The sequence below is a fragment of the Eumetopias jubatus genome, unplaced genomic scaffold, assembly GCF_037043125.1.
Source record: "Eumetopias jubatus isolate StellerSeaLion01/CBP00866 unplaced genomic scaffold, mEumJub1_p1.0 scaffold_10, whole genome shotgun sequence".
Classification (NCBI taxonomy): domain Eukaryota; kingdom Metazoa; phylum Chordata; class Mammalia; order Carnivora; family Otariidae; genus Eumetopias; species Eumetopias jubatus.
The window spans coordinates 76,277,932-76,298,958 of NW_028274816.1; the positions used below are offsets into that span (position 1 = coordinate 76,277,932).

Here is a 21,027-nt window from a genome sequence, read left to right on the forward strand (position 1 = left end):
CAAGTTCAGGCTCACGTACCTCGTCTGGCGCAGGGGGATGGGGAGCGACACACACAGGAAGGGGTCGAAGGTGTTGCTCTGTTTCAGGCAGTGGGGACAGGTCAAGGAAGATCTGTGAGGGAAAAAAATAAAGTTTCAGGCTGAATCACACTCAGTTTGGCAGATCCTCAAAAAGTTAAATATAAAATTGCCATGTGATCCAGCCATTCCCCTCTCAGATATGTACCCAAAAGGAGTTGAAAACGGGGGTTCCTACAAGTACTTGTCCACAAGTGTTCACAGGAGCGCTATTCACAAGAGTCAAAGGGCAGACACAACCCGAACGTCCACCTGTGGATAACTGGATAAATCCACAAGAGGTAAAGCCACAAAGATGGAAGGTGGACTGGTGGCTGCCAGGTGCAGGGGAGGGATGGGGAGGGCTTAACGGGTATCGGGTTTTCTTTCGGGGTGATCAAAATGGTTAGGAACTAGACAGAGGTGCTAGATGCCCAACACTAACGTACGTGCCACGAAACTCTACACTTTAAAATGGTTAGCTTTACGTTACGTGATTTTACCTCAATTTTTAAAAAAAGGTTTAGTCACACGTGGCAGTGCACGGAGTACGGGAAGGGAAGCAAAAACCCCGCGAGACAGAAACAGCGGGCCGCCTGGGTGGCTCAGTTGGTTTAAGCGACTGCCTTCGGCTCAGGTCATGATCCTGGAGTCCCGGGATCGAGTCTCGCATCGGGCTCCCCTCGGGCTCCCTGCTCGGCGGGGAGTCTGCTTCTCCCTCTGACCCTCTTCCCTCTTGTGCTCTGTCTCTCATTCTCTCTCTCTCAAATAAATAAATAAATTCTTAAAAAAAAAAAAAAAAAGAAACAGCGGGCCGACTTGCAAGCTGGAAGGAATCTTAGGACCATACCTTCCCCTGGTTCTCAGCTTCACTGTGCTCTAGAATCACAAAGGAAACTTTTCTAAAAATGCAAATGTCTCAGCCCTCCTCCCATAGAGTGGGGGGGGGGGGGAGCAGGGAGAGGCTCAGGCATTGGTACATCAACGGCTCCCCAGACACCGGGTTCAGCCACGATGCAGAACCACCAAAGGAGTCCACCCTCCTCATTGTACCAGTAAAGCAACAAAGCTTGGAGTAAAGCAGCTAATAGTAAAAGAGCTAATATCGAAACAGCGTTTACTAAGAAGTGGGCATTATTCTGGACCACTGGGCTTGTATTAACCCACTTAGTACCCATAACCACCAGTATCATCCCCGTTTTGCAGACAAGAAGACTGAAGCACAGAGAAGTTAAGCAACTTTCCCAAGGACCACACAGCGCTTAAGTGGCAAAGCTAGGCTCAGGTTCCAGAGTCCGCGCTCATCACCATTCGTCCAGAGTCTTTAGTATAAGCAGATGAAGCATTGATTGTTTCAGAGCAGATATACACACAGTTGACTTACATTCTTTAAACTTTCAAACTCACCACTCCCTTACTTAAGAGCATGTTGTCCCTGAAAGTAAAATGCAATTTTTATATTCCACATGGGGACTCCAGTTTAATTTCCTTAACCATATGACCATATTCTTCCAAGACATAAGGGATTTCCGGATGCTATGTGTGCATCCTGAAAGCTACACGGCCTTCTTCCTTGGGAAAATGGACCACCACCCAGCTGAGAGTCATGCTCCCTATATGACAGTCAGCAAGGAAAATGGAGCTGGTATCACACCCAGGTTTCGAGTCCCTGAGGGGAGTCCAGCTGGAGTGGTTTTCCCGCTGAGCAGAGAGAAAGGGAAAAAGCAGGGACAAGCAAGAAACCCTGAGGTTTTCAGGGTGCTGGCCAAGGCGACCCTAAGCGAGCTGGCCAGAGCAGGTCAGCTCCCCGGGGGACAAGTTAACAGCACGCCATCCATGACTTTAGGCAGCAGACCTGAGTATTGAATGTCCAATAACTTGCTGCTTCTGGTAATTTTCCCATTGGGAAAACCATGGTAATGTGTGGGTAAAAATGGTGTATCAGACGCCGAGCTCCAGGTGGTAGGGAGACCTGATGGTTGTGGGGTGCCCTCTGCCACCCTTTCTCCTAATTCTTCTCCTACCTTCACCCATTGTGTACCTGAGAAAGCCTAACAGGGATTGCCGCCTGTCATGGGGACCAGACCAGACTTTCTGTGGATAAAAGCCACGAATGACAAAGAAGTGAAAACACGCATGCACGCACACACGTACACCCTCCCGTAGCCCAAACTCAAACGCACCACTGATCCTTGGTTATTAAACTCACCGATGTTTTTAGGTTGTGGTAATAACCATATGGAACAACCAATTATTTCTCCTCTAGTCCGTAACCTAGTCCAGCACCCTGACCCCATCCCTCCTTCTCTCCTCCAGCCAAAGGCAAAAACCCGACACCCTAAAAAGGAGGGGAAGGAGAACCTCAGTGAACGGGGGTCTCTGAATTAACCCACAATAAATCCCCCAGCTTCCAATTTCATACAGAAGGGCTGACACCACGGTGACTTTCCGTCGCTGGGCCCACCGGCCACCCCGGAAAAATCACTTCCCACAGCTCAGAAGCCCTCACCTAGACAGACATCCCTAACTCGATTTTTTCTTTGCTCCAGACGATCCGGCACAAAGCGGGTATTTTTAGCTGTCACTGGTTCCTTTTTGGAAGCTTGAACACCTCTCTTCTTACTCATCCTCCTGCAGGAACCTGCCCGAAGGGCGCTTGCAATCCTGAATATCGGATCGGCTTAAACGTCCCTTCCTCAGGAACCCTCCCCTGACTCACCCCACACCAGTCAGAGACCGTGCGGTACTTTGACTCATAATGAGAAATATGTATTTGGTCTTCGTCCCAGTTCCTAGCACGGAGCTCCTAAAGCCCTTGGAATTACCTAAGGGATTGATGGCAAAAAGGTCCATCTTTTGTCATTCCTAACAAGCCCCAGACAACCAAACGCGGAAGTTCTGTTAATGAGGTGGTTTTGAGATGGCCCCTGGATCCTGGAGGATGGGGGCTGGTTGCCAGGGGAACCGACCCGGGATTAGAGGGTTGGCGCTTTCAGGGGAGGAAAGGGGCACCAGAGGTTGAGTTCATCACTAAGGGTCAATGATTCAATCAATCACAGGTAGGTAACGAGACATACACGAAAACCCTAGCAGGAGGGGTTTGGAGAGCTTTGAAGCTGTGGAGGGGCTGGAGGGCGGGGCCCCCCGAGAGGGCACGGCAGCCCTGCACCCCTGCACCCCCTCCCATACACCTGGCCCAGCGCAGCCCATCCCCGCTGTTCCTGAGTCGTATCCTTTTATAACAAATTGCTAATCCAGTGAGTAAACGGTCTTCCCAAGTTCTGTGAGCAGCTCTAGCAAACTACGGAACCTGCGAGGGGGTTGGGGGAACCTCTGATCTGTAGCCGGCCAGTCAGAAGCACAGGTGACAATCTGGGACCCGGGGATCAGGGGTGTGGTGGGGGAGCAGTCTTGTGGGACTGAGCGCTTCAGCGTCGGGTCGGAGCTACACTGCCTCCGGTCCGTGTGCACAGATGACCAGTGTTGGGTGGGAGTTACATTGTAGGACACCCCATCCCTGTGTGCGCAGAGCCGAACAGCCTGGTGTGGGGAAAGCACCCTGCGCCCACACATCTGGTGCCGGCAGGTTTGTAAGCACAGTAGGAGGAGAGAGTGCAAAAGAAAACAGGTTTTTTTCCTTTCACACTGGTAACAGGCACCTCAAAGCACCTGCCAGCTACATAACCCTATAAAAACCCAGGAGTCACCCTAGCTTCTCCCCTTTCCCTCGGTGCCTCCCCCTTGCACCTTTAAAGTCACGAGCGATGCATCTGGCCACCCCTGGAAACCCTCCCAGGCACCCTCCCTCTCCCACAGCCCCTCAGCCGCTCCAGCCTCCCTCCAGCCCCCAAAAAACCACCAGCGTGGTCTCTGAAACTGAAAAGGATACCACACCCAGCTTCAGATTCTGCAGCAGCTTCCTGTGCCCTTCAGACAAAAACCCACACCTGGCCAGGACACCTGCCCCGTCCACCGCTCCAGCCATACCTCCCGCCTCTCCCTCCCTGGCAGCTACCTTGCCCTTTCTGTCCCTTGCGGTGCCAACGTCATTCCAACCCCAGGCCCTTTGCCTCGGCCATTTTCTCTGCCTGGATGACCTGTCCCCAGATACGTGAATAGCTGACCCCTTGTCACTGGGTTCTCGGCTCAAATGCCCCCCCCCCCCAAAAAAGAAGCCTTCCCGGACCACCTTATCTAAGGCTGGCTGCCTCCCCCACACCCCGAGCTGTGTCTTATCACCATCACGAGCCGCCGTGACGTGTGTGATGTGTTACGGAACACCTGCCCCAGCAGAACGTGAGCTCCATGAGAACGGGGGCCGGGCCTTGTTCGCAGCTCCCTTGCGGCGCCGAGAAGGCAGTGGCCCGTAGCAGGTGGCATAGTAAATATCGAGGGCGTATCTGGAATTAAATATCCAGAGACCACGCGGGGGTATCTGGTTGGTATTTCTCACTCGTGGGCAAGGAGTGATGCTCCTCGCTGTACCCAGTGGACCGAGCACAAGCGCAGACGCTCAAATATTGGGAAGAAGGGAAGAAAGTGAGCATGTGTGCCCAGGAGGGGGGGTGGGCAGAGAACGGGATGAGCCGAGAAATAAGAAAAATGGATTGTACAAAGATACCGCGTGGTACCTAGCGGCAATTCTTGATGTCTCGGCCCCTCAGTCTAACCTACCCTGACCTTAAACTCCTCTTATGTTCTTTCTCCTCTTCTCTTCTTCTCCTGTCTCATTTTTGTTTCAAGCAGCCTCCGCTCTGGGCACCTGCAGATAAGTAAGGCGGATGCCCTGCGCGTAGCTTTCGTGGCTAGAAAAAGGTCGGCAGCCGTGAAACCGAGGTTCACTCTGTGCGTGCCACCGCGGGAAGGAAGTGGGTCTTACTTTGTGCACAACCGTAACACTTAGGCTCATTTCGAAGAGTTTTTACAGCCCCAGTAGGCTAAACTACCAAGGGCAGCGTGTCACCAAAAGGAGGCTCTCTGTAACCGACGGCTTCCCCAAAATTCTATTACGCTCACTCCCATGTGTGAGCAGGTTCCGTGCTGGCTGAAGACGCTCCCCCCTTGTTCAATCCTAGTCAGCCTTCAGAGCCCATCAAAAGGCATGCCTCCTCCGAGAAGCCCAGGGGGGTTTCCTCCCCCGTTGCCCTCTCACTGCAATCACTACCTTGACTAAATCATCATAGTCCTGGGAATACGCTTCCTTATCCGAATCTCTGAACTGTCATATATATAAAAGCCCAAAGAGAACGTTTCTGAAGTCAAAGGCGGCGTAATTATGTATGTATTTCCTACGTCGTCCACGATGCTGGGAAATCTTGAACTTGAAAGAACTTGGCGATCTGGGTTCTCTGGCTGCAGGAACGAACGAGAACGATCGCCCTGCCTGCTGGGGAAGCCCTGACCTCCACAGTCACGCTCTAGAACCCCCTGGGGTTGGGATGGGAGGCCCGGGAGCCAGCAAGAAGGTAGAGAAGAAACGCTAACTGCCAGAGCCGACAGCAATGAGTGGTTAATTGGGATCTATAATGGGAGAGAGAAGGGTGCTTGTGTTTCTGTTGTCTTGCCATCAGTAGGAGACCGGTTATCAGCGTACGAGTTTGGGCAACTCATTCCAAGCCCATACAACCCACTCTTACCTAGACGCTTACCTATATTGTGCTTGAAAGTGGCTCTGCACAAAGCTTTGGCCTAGAGAAAGCTGAGCCGATGGTGACGGGAGGTTCTCGGGGGTTCTGCTGGCTTCAGGCTGAGGCTGCAAAGAAATGAGGGAAGGAAGCAAGGTTAGGCCCGGCCCTCGGGGCTCCAGCGCCTCCGGACCACTGAGCCCTGGCCCTTCTGTTGACTTTCCACAATTCACGGCTCCTTCGACCTCCAGACTTCCCAAACTCCCCCCGACGGAGAAGGTGCTGAGGGAGCAGAGCTGAAGCGGGAAGCCTGGGAATGCTCCCACATCCTTGGCCACGTCCGCTGTGACCTCTGTCTCGACTGTCCTGTTCACATCTCCATCCTGCTGGGCCCCGCGTGTCGACGTCTCCTGTATCTCTCACCGGGCAGGCTGCTAGGCTCTTAACACCTCCGCACCACATCTCCCTGCTTCCACCACCCCGCCCCATCCGCATCTCCCTGGGAGCCCTCTGCACACAAGCACCGGGCACACGAGGCTTCGCTCCTTCACCCCACATCAGTCCTACTGTGCCCCTGTGCATCTTCTTCTGTACCCGCTTTCTGGTGCTCCTGCAGCAAATTCGCACACACCGGCGGCTTAAAACAAGCAGAGATGTATTCTCTCATGGTTCTGGGGACCAGACACGTCCAAAATCAGCATCCCCAGGGCACCAACAGGGATGCGGGGGCTCTGGGGGAATGCGCCCCTTGCCTCTCCCGGCCTCTGGTGGCTGTGGGAATCCCAAGGCTGGTGGCCCCGTCACGCCAGGCTTGACAGCCAGCATATTCGAAGAGCCAGGAGAAAGGAACGCACATGAAGTGCGTGGGTGAAGCATGCCAACGTCTGAAATGTCGACTGAAAACGCATCGCGAAGCAGTAAGAGAAGGAAAACCATAGAGTGAGGAGTATATAGATGGACAAATACAGGATAATGCAATTTTAGTAAAACGTAAATTGTAGAGTCTAGGCGGTAGGCAGGAGGTATTCACTGTATCATTCATTCAACGTTTCCATCTGTATGGAATTTTCCGTAATAAAAGACTGGGGCAAATACTCAGGACGGAACATTCTCATTGGTCCCGTGGTTTTGTGAAGCTCAAGTCGACCAGCACATACATGAGTGAAGGAAGGTGGAAAACGGGGCCACGCTGGGGCGGGGGGGGTGGGCCCTTCCGTGACCTAAAGATGACCACCCAGTTCAGTAAACAGCACAGAAGCAGGATTGAGAATCTGCCTCTGGACTCCGGCGGCCAGGGTCCCAATCCCTCCGAAAGGGCACTCCTCTGGGAGCGCTGCCCAACCTCTGAGCCAGCCAAGTATGTTACTTAACCCCTTGGCCCCCCAATTTCCCGGCTTCTAGAAAGGGATGCTGAATGACAGTGCCTACCTCAGGGGGAGGTCCTGAGATTCAGAGTTGACATACACGTAACACTCAGAACAGGGAGCACGGCCTGTGGTTGCCAAGACACGGCGGGGAGTATCCGATGGGTTTCGAACCCATGTGGTGGCGCCACGCGTGGAGAGATGCTTCAACTGATCACCGTGGGCAGGATGCAGGAGGGCGAGTCCGGGGAAAGGACACAGATCAGGAGGCTCGAGGGCCCGGGGCACAATGGGAAGAGCTGGAGAGCGAGCCATGAGCACAGGAAGGGGGGATGGACTCAAGACGCCCTGTGTCCGCGGCGCACAGCGGAACACTCAGTGGGGCAGCAAAGGAAGGGGTGAGGGACAAGCAAGACAGCTCCAAGCTCCCATCTGGTGCCCGGAGAATGCATGTCTTCCGTTAGCGTAGGAGGGGAAATTGAAGGCAGAAGTGGGTCTGGGAAGGGCACGCCAGAGTTTGAGGAGATGGGGTGGACCCTGGATGCAGAGCGGACGCTGGGATTTGTGGCTGCGCAGGGCTGAGGCCCCTTCCTTGGTCACGGCGCCCCTTCTGGAATACTGAGCCCGGTCCATGGGGAGGTGGGGAAGCTCTTTAATCGGGGGTCCCGCCCTCCCTTCGCAAGGGACAGCCACGTGAGACTGATGGGGTGGCCCAGGTGGGCCTGCCCCGTGAATCACGAGCAGAGTGACCGAAAGCCTGAAAACACGGATTCCAGCAGCGGTGTCTGGGCCAGAGTCCAGCAGTTTCTGCCACTGTGAACCAGCGCCCCCAGCCCTCACCCCCCTCCAAGTGCTGTCTGATTCTCGCCGGGTCCAAGCCTGGTTCTCGTCTCCCCTCTGATCCTGCCTGCTACACCTCCACCCTCTCTCCAGTCATCTGAAGTTGGCTGGCGTTACTTGCAGCCAAAGGCCTCACAATGAAACAGGTGCTTCTGCACCCGGGTGGTAACGTGGGGGGCCGGGCGTGGTGGTGGGCAGGATCGCCCAGGAGCGGGTACAGAAGGAGAAAATCCCGAGAGGCAGTGGGGTCATTCGAGAAGCGTGGACCAGGGGATCCGGCCAGGCTGGCTCCACTCTGCTGGCCAAGCGACCCCGGGAATCTCTCTGAGCCTCATTCCACGTCTAAAAGGAACAGGAGTGGGGGCGCCTGGGTGGCTCCGTCGGTTAAGCGTCTGCCTTCAGCTCAGGTCATGATCCTGGGGTCCTGGGATCGAGCCCCACGTCGGGTCTGCTTCTTCCTCTCCCTCTGCGGCTCCCCCTGCTTGTGCTCTCTCCCTCTCTTGCTCGGTTAAATAAATAAATAAAATCTTAAAAAAAAAAAGATAGCTGAAAGGAACAGGAATGTCACATCCATCTCACGAAGGCACCATTAAAATTAAAAAAATTATGTGTGTGTCCTGCAAGGCACACACTAGGTGCTTTATAAATGGTAGCTTCCTGGTCCTCTCCCCCCACCCCCTCTTGTTCTTGATTCTACAAGAGTGGCAATTCCTGGAAAATTAACTGCCCAAAAGATTGCCTACGTGAAGCTGTCTATAGGATGGTAAAAATATGCCCTTTTCACCGGATGAAATCATTTGAGAACGCATCCGGATGACAGAGAAGAAAGTGATCCTTACGTTTCCTCTTCCAGTTTCACATACATCTAGCTACATAGCCTTCACATGTTTTGAAACAGAAATAACCTCAAAAAGAAAAAAAAAAAAAACAAAAAAAACGCTCAGTGACAGAGGACAGTGCTTTTCCTCCCTGGGTAGGAAAAATGAAGTTTTGTGCCGGGTCTGGCTTTACCTTCAAGCGTCCCCAGCCAGGCCTCCGCAGGTGGCCCAATTTTCTGACAGCAAATTGCAGGAGACGCCTCCACCCCAGGTGGAGAAAAAGATCTTTTCTGGTCTCAATCAGGTCAAGCGAAGAGCCGGGCAAGCTCCTCTCTGTGGCCAACAGCCACCCCACCCCCCGTTCTCGCCTGGGTCTTCAAGGCTTGGCCCGTACAAGGAACAGAAAGCAGCCAGCATGGCCCAGAACAATGAGCAAGGGGCAGAGGGGCCTGAAGGCAGGCGGAATGGTTGGCAGGCCCGGTCAGAAGTCTGGATTTTGTTCGAAGTACAACAGGAAGCCACGGGAGAAATTTAAGGAGAGTGACATGATCTTTTTGTCCTTTCTCAAAAGGCATCTCTGACTTCAGTGTGGAGAACATCTAGCAGAAGGACGCCTTGGATACTGGAAGGCCAACTATGGCTGCTTTTATGGGCGTCTGTCCTCAGGTTGGTGAGAACCATTACTAGCAGGTCCTCTCGGCTTAAAGAAACTCAATGTTGAAGGCAGGCCTGGGGGCGGTGTACTGTGCTTGGGAGCAAGGGCTCCAGAGCAGAGGGTCTCAACCAGTGGGTGCTTTTGCCCCCCAGGGGACACTGGTTGTCAATCACAACCGGGGGAGGGGTGTCACCAGCATCCTGTGGGTAGAGGGATACTGCAGAGGCCACATTGCACAGGACGGCCCCCGCTGCAAAGAATTACCCGGCCCCAGATATGGAACGTGCGGAGTTTGAGAAACCCTGCTCTAGAGTCCCATTTCCTGGACGTGGATCCTGGCCCTCCCACGTACTTGCTGTGTGACTTGGGGAAAGTTACTTAACCTCCCTAGGATCTGCCCCACCCGTAAGCCCAATACCTCTTCTGTCGCCGAAAGGAAGACCGAAAGGCAATATGCAAAGCTGTCTAGCCCCCTGCTTTGCAGGTAGGAATTGCTGCCTAGCACAGCCAGGGAGGGGGAGGAAGGGAACACAGAAAGAGAGGCTTTTCCTGGCCAGAAGAAAGGGGCACCCCAAGTCTAGTAGTCTCCTCTCACCCCTGCACGGTGATAAGGAAAGGGATCCAGCCGGGCTATGAGACGGACTCCAGATCGATTCTATTTCCCCCAAATAGAAGTTGGGTGACCTTGGGCAACTTCCCTAACTCTTCGTGAACTATACAACATGAGCGAGCCTCACAAACGCTACAGCAGGATATAGCTACATAACGTGTTCAACCATTCAAGAGTTTATTGGAGGTCGCTTCTGTGTCAGTAGCGAAATAAGTCACAAAAAGCATCAAGCGGGACGTGTGGCACAAAATGAAAATTCAATACACAGTATCTTTTTTAAAAATACATCATTCTGATTTCAAAATGTGTTCACTGTAAGATTATGGAAATACACGGTGGACATAGTTTTGGTGGGCATAGTTTTCTGCTTAGCATTCTTCTCTTTGGAGAAGCAACCCAGCCCAAATATTCTAAAGAAGATGTTGAGTACTGGGCGTCTGGGTGGTGCCGTCAGTTAAGCGTCCAGCTCTTGATTTTGGCTCCGGTCATGATCTCGGGGTCATGAGATCAAACCCCGCAATGGGCTCCACACTGGGCGTGGAGCCTGCTTAAGATTCTCCCTCTCCCTCTGCCCCTCCCCCCAGCCCCCACTTGTGCATGCCAGCACGCTCTTCTCTCTCTCTCTCTAAAAAAAAAAAAAGACTAAGTGAGCACTGTAGAGGCTCCTCTCGCCACCATGTGTGCAGAGCCAGTCTGAGAATGAAGCCAACAAGAAACAAAGAGCCGAAGACCTGGGGGCATCATCTGAGTCCTTGGATCCAGCCTTACCTGAAGCTGGTACAAGTCTTGAATTCCAGGGAAAAAAAGAAAACCAGATATGACATGGTGTTTCATGAGTGACCCACCTTCTCGGACCCCGGTCCTCGGGACGAGCCCTCCAAGTCCTCGTGCACCCGATCCAGCAACCAGAGCAGGAACTCCAGGGCGTCGTGCTGGGCATTGCCTTGGAACTGAGAGCCATACTTGGAAACAGCATTCTGGGAGGAAAGTAGAAAACCAGAGGGTCAGTTTGGCCCCGCGAACAACCGAGTTGGGACCTGCAAGCACCACCGAGCCCTGAGTGGGGCTGACAACATGGAAACAGCGCGGGCTGAGAACGTTCCGGCCTGCACCTGCTGATCTATGTCCTGTCCTTTGGAAACCCACGGGGCTGTCTCAGGTGAATATCTGGACGTCCTTGTCCCTTGATGGCGAGGGTGCTTGCTTCCCTGGCCGCCTCTATCAGTCTCTCTCTATCCCTGGCACTCAGCTCCCACCACTGGTGGAAGCATCTTGCCCTACTCTCTCAGTGACTCATTCACTCCCGTGGCTTCGGCGCTCTGTTTGAGAAAGACCGCAGGGCGGCGGCATGGTGAACTGTTAGGGCCACTCTTAGCATTTTCTCAAGCACCTTTCCAGGGAACTTTTTTTTTTTTTAAATGCATGTGCAAGCATGAGCATCTGAGAGTAAGCAAATCCCCTTGTCTGCGTGTTTGCAAACATGCAGGTGCACACAGTATACTGTGGTTATACCCCCGCCCCTGCCGCCCCGGCCCCTCTTAGAGGCAGCCAGGCATCGAGCCCCACCCTATCCTGGGAGCTGTCTGAGCTGTGGCCTCAGATGATCCTCACCACTACTGCCAACCACATCAAAACAGCTTGGGCTTTTTCCTTCTTTAATCCTTCCACTGGGATTTAAAGGAAACTTTAGGATATGACAAAGCACAATTCGAGACTGAATTAGCTGAAATACTGGCTCGGAGTCTTTATGCCTGTCACTCCAGTTCGGGGTTCACTGGAGGATCTAGTTTGGATTCTTCCTCCAGGTTGCTTTGTTCTTTGACCTCCAAGTAGGGCGGCCAGATCTCGCAAATTAAAATACAAGGGGCTTAGTTAAATTTGAATTTCGGATAAGCAATGACTGCATTTAGTATAAGTATGTCCCATGCAGTATTTGGGATATATTTACACTAAAAAGTTATTCGTTGTTTATTTGAAATTCGAATCTAACTGGGCGTTGTGTTTTTTACCCAACGCCTAGCCATCCTCAACATCCCACTCTGTCTACCCTTGGTAGCAGCATTCTCTCTCTCTGGGGGCAGCAGCCGCCTCCAACTCAAAATCTCCAAAACCGGCTCTTCCTCTGAACATCAGTGTCCTTCTTTCAGATTCTCTCTTGAACCCACGTTGGTCAGTGCCACCATTCCGGAATCTGGGTCCCAATCTGTCTCTGTGGCCCCTCAGTAGAAACCCATTCCCACCAGAGTCCTAACTGCAGCAGATCCACGTGATTGTACCTTCCCGGCACAGGAGCCCGGCCCCGGGACACAGCCCAGCTGGGTAACTTCATGCCTCCACTCAAACCTCCCCTGACTCACCACCTAACAATCCACCCTCCTCCCATCTGGCCCCGGCCCCGTCTTTCACCACCTTCCCACGTTGTTTGAGAGCTCCAGCCAATCCAGCCTCTCAGATGCCCCACACCTTTATTTTTCCATTTCTACAGTCTACACCTTGATGTTTTCTTCCTTCCACATGTACCCCATTCCCCTCCTGCAAATCATGTTAAGCCTTTGAGATGGACGCTCTTCATTTTAGCCTGGCTGGGAAGCCATACAACCCTTCCAGAAAGAATGTGAGAATTTCAAGACAGACAGACAAACAGGATACGACCTTGGAAATGTCCTTCTATAGAAACAGAGTTAATTTTGCTTTGGGGGATTTGGCATAAGGAAATGAGAGCTAAGAGCAAAGATACTGTTAAGTACTGAAGTCTCCGGGGGGGAAAACTTACAGCACACTCAGCTGGCCTTAAAAATTATGCTTGAGAAATAATGAGAAGAAAATCAATGATCCTATCAATTTTTTTTAAAGTGCAAAAATACCTACTTGAGCTATGGTATATCTCCATAGCTAGAAAAGCCCAGAAATACATGGCAAAATATTAACAAATGGTTATCATTGAAGGATGGGACCGTAAACTGTTTGTTTTTTTTTATTTGTACCCTGCAAAATTTTTTTACAGTGAATTTTCTTCTTTGGTTTTTTTCTGATTAGAATGGTCTCTGGCAGGTATCTGTACCGAGTTTGGGCTTTTTCAAAATAACTTGGCCTACTGATTCCTAACAGAAGACACTCACACAGAAAGTCTATGAAAATGTGACCGGAGCTGTATTAAAGCGAAATCCTCCCTTGGGAGAGATGGGCAGAAATATCTGGTCCTTCTACCCTGCAACCTGACATAGCTCTATCTGCGTGGGCATGTGCGTTTCTCTCAACACTGAATTTTTAACCCATCTCTTACAAAATTATTCCTAATTATTTCCTATTTCTGGGGGTTTTCGTGAATGAAATCTAACTTTCATACGTTCTAAATGGTGATTGCTTTTGATTTTCTATCTTGATTCTGACCTGGTAAGTGACCGCCGTAATGCCACAATAGGGATTTCTAGACCCATCTAGCAATTTCCTTTCTGTTCAACCTTTTTTATCCCATTTCCATTTCGTGTCTTACTGTTTCATCCAGAACTTCCAAAATACCACGTGAAGCATACTGTATGTCTAAAATTGTACGTCTAAAAGTGATGCTTAAAGGGGTGCCTGGGTGGCTCAGGAGGGGTTAAGCGACTGCCTTCGGCTCAGGTCATGAACCCGGGGTCCTGGGATCGAGCCCCGCATCGGGCTCCCTGCTCGGCCGGAAGCCTGCTTCTCCCTCTCCCACTCCCCCTACTTGTGTTCCCCCTCACGGGCTCTCTCTCTGTCAATTAAATAAATAAAATCTTTAAAAAAATTTTTTAAACAAATAAATAAAATAAAAGTGATGCTTAAGTACATAAGCTAAGATAAACTCCAGATGCTGAAATCCTTAATATAGCTATGGGAAAACTAGAAATACATAACATAGAACCTTTATCAAAAGGTATGATGTAAATAAATCTACAATTTCCAGGACTGGGGATAGGAAGGAGAGAGTTTGCGGAAAATATCTGTGGCAAGTATGAGGGTTGAGGAACTCACAGAACAAGTAAAAAGAGCGTTGAGATCAGGCAGAATGGACAGTCGACATGGACAGGAAAATCCAGGCGCAGTCTCACTAGTAAAGAAGCATAAAAAACCTGTACCTCACTCTTAATCGAAGAAATAAAAATAAAAGTGAGATGCTATTTCTTTTTGTTCAGTGAGTTGAAACATTACACTTGCTGAAGATTAGCCTTTAACCGTTCCCAACACTGGAAAAAATGATCACTGTGTGACCCAGGATAGAGATATTATCTAATGCTAAACAAATCAATCATATTGCAACATAAATGTATCAAATCAATTCATTGTATACCTTAAACGTACACAACATTGCATGTTAGCTCAATTTTTTTTAAATGGGTGCACTGCACGGGACATGAGTTATACCTCAACAACGGTGATTCAAAAAGAAAAAAACACATAAAAATAAAACAGTCCCATTGTTGCTTGGACCATGTAAGTTCACGTCAAGAGATCAAATTTAGGAAATGGTCAGAGCTGAGGACAATGATTTAAGTACAGGGATTTTTCAATAGTGTGATAACTAGAAACTTGTACAGTAAATGCCTCTGCAGGGACTGGTTCATTGAAGGAATTATTATGCAATCATTTAAAATTAAGTTTTACAGATGTTGTAATGGCCAGGAGAGAGCCTTATGACAATATTTACATGGAAAATGCAGGATACAACACTGGAATTTCCAACATGTAGATGCTCTGAAACACAGCAATGCTTCTGAAGGTTGTCTCTGGAAGATGGAGTTCCAAATCACTTTTTTCATTTTTAGCACCTTCTGAGTTTTTATACTATGCACGTACTTAATGACATCATTAGAGAAGCAAAGTGTCATAGGTAATTTCGTGGGCAGGATTTGTTTTGATGTATTTATTCACATGCTGTTAAAACAGAGCGGTACCTACCATCTATAGGCGGAGTGTCTGGGAGGTCAGGAAAGAGGACACTGCAAAGCCAGCCCATTTGCATGGCTGGGGTTGGGGTAACTCGCTCCAGCATGCTGGGCCCTTCTCCATTCCCCCCTTCCTCGGTCTGAAGCTACCAATCCCTCCTCAAGACCCAACTCCTTGACAAAACCTGTGGCTTGTCCCCAAACAATTCTCCAGTCCCTCCGCCCAGGCACAGAGGCTCCCATTAATTAGTTAATTTTTTAAAAGATTTTATTTATTTGATAGGAAGCGAGCATGAGGTGGGGGGGGTGGGAGAGGTAGAAGCAGACTCCCCACTGATCAGTGAGCCCCATGAGGGGCTGGATCCCAGGACCCCAGGATCATGACCTGAGCCAAAGGCAGAGGCTTAACCGACTGAGCAACCGCAGAGCCCCTTCCGTTAATTTTTTTTTAAAGATTTTATTTATTTATTTGAGAGAGAGAATGAGTGAGAGAGAGAGAAAGAGCATGAGAGGGGGTTGGGTCAGAGGGAGAAGCAGACTCCCCGCTGAGCAGGGAGCCCGATGAGGGACTCGATCCCGGGACTCCAGGATCATGACCTGAGCCGAAGGCAGTCGCTTAACCAACTGAGCCACCCAGGCGCCCCCCCCCCCCGTTAATTTATTTAACCTTGCATTTATGCTGCCCCGCCCACAGAAGGCCCCTCAGCTCCACCTGCCCTGGTGATTGGCGATCCTGGTGATCAGTGATCGGCAGGGAATGCACATCCCCACCCTCCCCTGTCCTTACTTGACCTCTCCTGAGGTTTGCTTCTCCTGGGACACCCCCTCCCACGTTCCCCCCATCCATCACCTGCTCCTGCCAGAAGTGCTGTAAATGCCTTGTATTGATGGTCCAGCACTTGTCACCAGCTCCGATCACGTGCCTGTGTGATCATTTCATTAACACCCACCTCTCCCGCTGGACGGGGAACTCCTAGAAAGAGGCCCCAGGAGGTTTTGCACTCAAGGCTTCTCAAGCATTCCTTGTTCCTGGGAGAGCGTTGGGACGCTCCAGAAATATTTGTTGAGTGAAGGGATGTTTCCTCCTCTATAAAATAAGAGGAGCCCACCTAGATTTCCATCAGCAGGGTTTATTGAAAGCCCAGATGCTGGCCTCCTCTGCTCCCTCCGAGCTCTGGCTACCCAAAAAGTCCCAAGAAACCTTGGATGACATCACCCTCATTAACAATTAACAACCTGACTATCCTCCAGTCCCCCGGGGCTCCCAGGGAGCTTCCAGGCCTTGGGGATTCAAGAGCATGGGTGAGATAGGAAATCCTAGGGAGTCACTGAGAGCGGTTACTAATTTGGAAGATTTTTTTTCAAGCTACTCCAGTCTTTCCCACTGGGGCAGGACCTGCGTGAGAATGCACCCGGCAAGAGAAAAAGTATGCAAACATTACCTCCCTCCCTCCCTCCCTCCCTCCCTCCCTCCCTCCCCCCCTCCCTCCACCGGGTCTCTGTAGGTGAGAAGGCTGAATGGTAGGAATGACAAAAGCTTCCTAGGGGTCAGGCACTGTTCTAAGCGCTGTGCAGAGAACTCCTTGAATCCTCCCAATGATCGGATAATAAGGTAGGTACCGTTGCCGTCCCATTTCACAGAGGAGGAAAGCTGAGGCACAGTGGGATTTGGTAACTTGCTCGAGGTCACAAGGCTCCGGGGACCTTGCTCTTAACCACTATCCCCTACAGTGGTGCCCCACATCCTAAGTCTTCTGTGGTTTCAGGTATTCGCGGTCAAACCTTGTAGGGAAGCAGACGATCCTCCTGACTTAGGTCAGAAGATCAACTGTGTGTCAACGCCTACAACCCTCGCCTCTCCTGGCCTCATCACGTAGGCATTTTATCACCTCGCATCCTCGCCAGAAGGGTGAGTACAGCATATAATATTTGCAGAGGGAGACACCACATTCCCACAGCTTTTATTACGGTGTATTGTTACAACTGTTCTTTTTCTATGATTAGTTACTGCTGTGCATCTCCTCCAGTACCTGACTTATAAATTAACCTTTACCGTAGGTATGGACGTGTGTATAGGAAGAAACATAGTATTTAGGTAGGGCTTGGTATTTATCTATGGTTTCAGGCACCCACTGGGGGTCTTGGGATGTATCCCCCAAGCATAAGGGGGGACTACTGTACTGCCTCATTATTGAGAAGGCGGATGCTGCCAAAAGGAGATGTTAAGGACACCCAGTTGATCCACTAACTCCTGCAGAACGGTGCTTTAGTAGCGGAAGCGGGAGAGAGTAAAGGGGAGGCTGACACCCTGTGGGTCACGTGGCAAGGATTGCTCTTTCGGGCTGAAACTCAAGAGCGGTGATGCCTGTGGAATGAACACTGACAGGTTCCCCTCCCCCAAGAACAACCCCTAGTCTATGGGGAGCTTCAGCTCTCCGCCCAGAGCTGTGGTTCTGTAGCAGGAAGCAAGTCATGCGCATCAATTATCGGGAACTCTGTAATCCAGCTGGGATCCCAAACACACCGCTTAACCCCGGGGGATGTGACATACATAACTTCCAGCGCCCCGTGACCCTACAGCGCAGGGTAAGTAAACGGTGATCCTGGGGCCAGTGAACGCAACCCCAAACCAAGGCATGGTGGGCGATTTAACGTGCACTAAAGAAAAGGATGCCAATTCCAACAGAGCACACCCACTGCCCCCTCCCCGGGACACTCAGCACAGTATCCGACGCACCGGATCTCGGCTTCCACGGGGTTTAGAATAAAACCCAAACTCCTTACCACCGCCTCTAAGACCTTGCAGGATCTGACCAACCTCATCCACGCCCCCAGGCCACTAGTTTTCTTTTCGCGCCCCCAGGCCTGTGGCTCCGGCGCTCTCTGTTCCCTCTCCCTGGGTACTCCTTGCCCCGTGACCCCGCTGCGTGCTTCTCATTCAATTCAGATCTCAACGCCAGCGTCCGCTCCTCCTTCCTCCGAGGCCCTGGCCTTGGGAGTCAGGCCTCCCACACCACACGCCTGCAGACTGGAAAGTGCCCGTGGCGCTAGAAAGACCCAAAGGCCTTCAGTACTTTAACCGAAGTTTGTTGAATGCAAAAATGCCGAATCCCTCAAATCGACTCGTCCCCCGCCAGCCCCCCCCCAAAAAAAACACCTGGGAGAAATTCACAGAGAAGACGTTTGCAGGCGATAGCACAGAATATCACCTCGAAACAAAGGCGTAAGGCGAACGGCGGCGCGAGGTGCCATCTGAAGAAGGCCCCCAGAAGACCCTTTGCAGATGGGGCGCGCGCTTCGGCCCAGCTGCCCGGGCGGGAGGCTGGAGGCGGGCGCGCTGCCTACCTTGAACTCGGCGGAAAGTTGGGGCGTGTACTCGCGCGTCCAGAGCGCGCGCACCAGCGCCGCCAGGTGCTCGGTGACCTCGGCGCGGCCCGGCGCCGCCCGATAGCGCCCCAGCGCCAGGAACTCGGCCAGTAGGTCGGTGTTGCTGAGACACTGCACCACGGCGTTCATGAAACAGGTGTTGCCGTGGTTCTTCAAGCCCTGCGCGCCCGGGGGCCGCGCGCCGTCGCCGGCGGGGGGCTGGGGCTGGGCGCCAGGCGGGCGCTCCTCCACGGGGCTCCCGCGCGCGGCCGGGGCGGGGCCCGGCGCGCAGGCGAAGCCCCCCTCGCCGTCCCCGTCGCCATCGCGGGGTCCCGGCTGGGGCCGCGGCCGGGGCGGCGAGGCTCCCGGGCGGGAGCGGCTGCCCAGCGCCAGCAGGAAGCGGCTGAACAGGCGACGCAGGGAGCGGCGGCGACGGCGGCGGGGCCGGGGCGCGGGCGGCCCCTCTCCCGTCGCGGCCCCCGCGCCCGGGTCCATGGTTCCCGGCCCGCGCGCCCTCGGAGCCGAGCCTCCCCCAGCCGGGAGGCGGACACGCCGCTAACCGGCCCTGACGGCCCCGGAGAGGCGGCGGGTGCCGGCTACCTGCGGGCCAGGTGTGCCGGGACCGGGCGGAGGCGGAGCCAGGGGCGGAGCCGTCCCGCCCCGCGCGGGAATCCGGCCGCAGGGCCCGCCCAGGGCAGCGCCACCGCCCCCAGCCCGCCGGCCCCCGCCCAGCGGCGCCGCCCGCGAGCGGAGGCGCGGGACTCGGCGGCTCTGGGTCCCCAGCCTTCCTGACCTCTTACACGCCGACGCCCCGAGTTTCACTCCCACTCCCGCCAGCCTGCAAGCTGTGGAACAGTAGAGGGGTGATACATTTGAAAGCGCCTGGTGGATTGCCCAGCCCCGGCTAGCCTCAGCTTCTGGAAATTACATGCAGATGAATATGAAGAACAGAGAGAGGAGGACTCTCCAAAGGGCAGCCTCTTGGCGCAGCGAGAGACGCGCACCGGCAGCTGGGGCCGGCTGGGGGAGTGCGCGGCGGGGTCCGCCCGCCTGCAGGAGCAGGTGTGTGCGGACAGGTGGCGCCACCTCCTTCCAGCCCGCCTGCCCCGTCCGGGAGTCCTTCCAGAACTGGGGGCCGCGTGTTGCCCTGGGAAGAACCATCCGGGATGGCTGTGGTTTGCTTGTTTAAACTGCAGACCAGGTCAGAGTCGCTTCCCCAAAACTTGCGAGACTTCACCGTCCTCGCTTCAGCTGGAGGAGAAGCGGGCGCAGGGAGGTTCGCGCCTGTACCGAGGCCAAGAAACCGGAACTCGACCCGCCTCTGCGGACTGCCGAGCCCACAGGTTGGCTCTTTCCAACCTCCGTGTTTGCTTACCAGGAAGTTTTCCGGCTCTCAGGCGCGCCCCCCTGTGCAGGCCCCTCACTGAATTGGTGCCCAATCAGAATTGGCTTGGCCTTGCCCCGCCCTTGGTTCCCTGGGTGACCCAGGGGGCCTCTGCTCACTTGACCCTGTAACTGTCAGGTTTATAATTAATCAGGCACAGTCTCGCAGAAGAATTTCTCATCAATGTCTGGCTCAAAAAAGACATCAGCAGGACGCATTGTTACATCAACGTCCTGAAATGTTACTTATTTGATAAGTGATCATTTATTAAAATGTCGGCCTTGATGTGTCAAATAGGGCCCCAGCAGGTGATCTAATGAAAAAAAAAAAAATGAAGCATTACTTAAAGGCTAAAGAACAGGCTTAGAACAAAAAAAGTGTACTGTGCATTGGAGACTTAAAGTGTTCTGGAAAATGCCATGATTTGCCCTCTCTGGAAAAAAGACACCTGTCTGGATGATTAATACACAAGGGCCATTCCCTTGCCTTCCCTTGCCCAGAAAAGCATCTATGAAATTTCACCTTTGATGGTTACCCCAGGATCCCCAAAGACCCACGGTTTCTTTGAGAAAGCACCAAAATTCACGTTCAGTTGTCCACTCCGTCAGGGATTCTGCCGATGCTTTAACACATTATTTCACTTAATTCTCAAAATAACCTTTTATGCAGGTATTCTCGCTTTACAAAAGGCTAAACAGAGGCTCAGAGAGTTGGAAGGAAGGAAGGAAGATCCTAAAATCCTACCCAAGATCTGGACTCAAACCAAGTCTTGCCCCATTGCAGCTTGACCAATGAAAGGCTGATTAGGAACGTAAGCGGACCCTCCTTATTTTTAGAGAACAACAGTGCTGTCTGTGGACAAATTATGCAGAAAGGCCGTGGGTTTTGCCGTCATAGAGCAGAGATTAGGACAGGAAACCAACAACTGGGAATTTATTCATAATAAAAAAACTTTTAATTACAGTCTGGACAATTTGAACACATTCCCATTTTAATATACAATTTAAGAAGGTAAAATGCATCCTATGAAGAAAAGGAGAAACTTCAAGATAAAACTATTTTCACTCAAGGACAGAATCACGGATGTGAGAAATCAAAACCAGTCTTAAGAGTTATCTAAGGTCAACCTTCAACAGAGCCGTAGGCAGCGCTGCGGATTCCAGAAGTCTCCGCGGCCTCAGGAGGTAAAGGGGTACTTCCATCTCAAAATCGCTCCATCAGCACTTACACTAATGATGTACTGATTTCCTGGACTTATCCGGATGCGGGTGATGTTGCCGCTGTGTCCCACCCCGACATGAGTCACTTCACCCTCATTATAATCCCACACTTTGACCAGATGGTCATTTCCACCTGAAAAAGACAAGCAGGTGTACGGCATTGGTGCAACAGGATAGGGAGG

At 52.3% G+C, this 21,027-nt stretch overlaps 2 protein-coding genes across 6 annotated transcripts in view; both read right to left on the reverse strand.

Annotated features, from left to right (window-relative positions):
• USP43 (ubiquitin specific peptidase 43) overlaps positions 1 to 18,736 on the reverse strand; it is a 51,793-nt gene extending 33,057 nt beyond the window's left edge. For 2 of the 3 annotated variants that reach the window (XM_028125082.2, XM_028125081.2), the window contains exons 1-4: positions 18,221 to 18,736; positions 10,814 to 10,945; positions 5,706 to 5,809; positions 20 to 112 (exon numbers count right to left, since the gene is read on the reverse strand). In XM_028125082.2, the coding sequence (XP_027980883.2) occupies positions 20 to 112; positions 5,706 to 5,809; positions 10,814 to 10,945; positions 18,221 to 18,736 (845 nt within the window). Of the gene's footprint in view, positions 1 to 19; positions 113 to 5,705; positions 5,810 to 7,147; positions 7,154 to 8,152; positions 8,228 to 10,813; positions 10,946 to 18,220 lie in introns of all 3 variants that reach the window. The other variant, XM_088027237.1, reaches the window with a different exon arrangement.
• A 2,016-nt stretch (positions 18,737 to 20,752) lies between these two features.
• The window catches only part of CFAP52 (cilia and flagella associated protein 52), a 42,241-nt gene continuing 41,966 nt past the window's right edge, over positions 20,753 to 21,027 (reverse strand). For all 3 annotated transcript variants that reach the window (XM_028125148.1, XM_088027238.1, XM_028125147.1), the window contains one exon: positions 20,753 to 20,978. In XM_028125148.1, the coding sequence (XP_027980949.1) occupies positions 20,803 to 20,978 (176 nt within the window). In that variant the 3' untranslated portion in view covers positions 20,753 to 20,802. The remainder of the gene's footprint in view (positions 20,979 to 21,027) is intronic.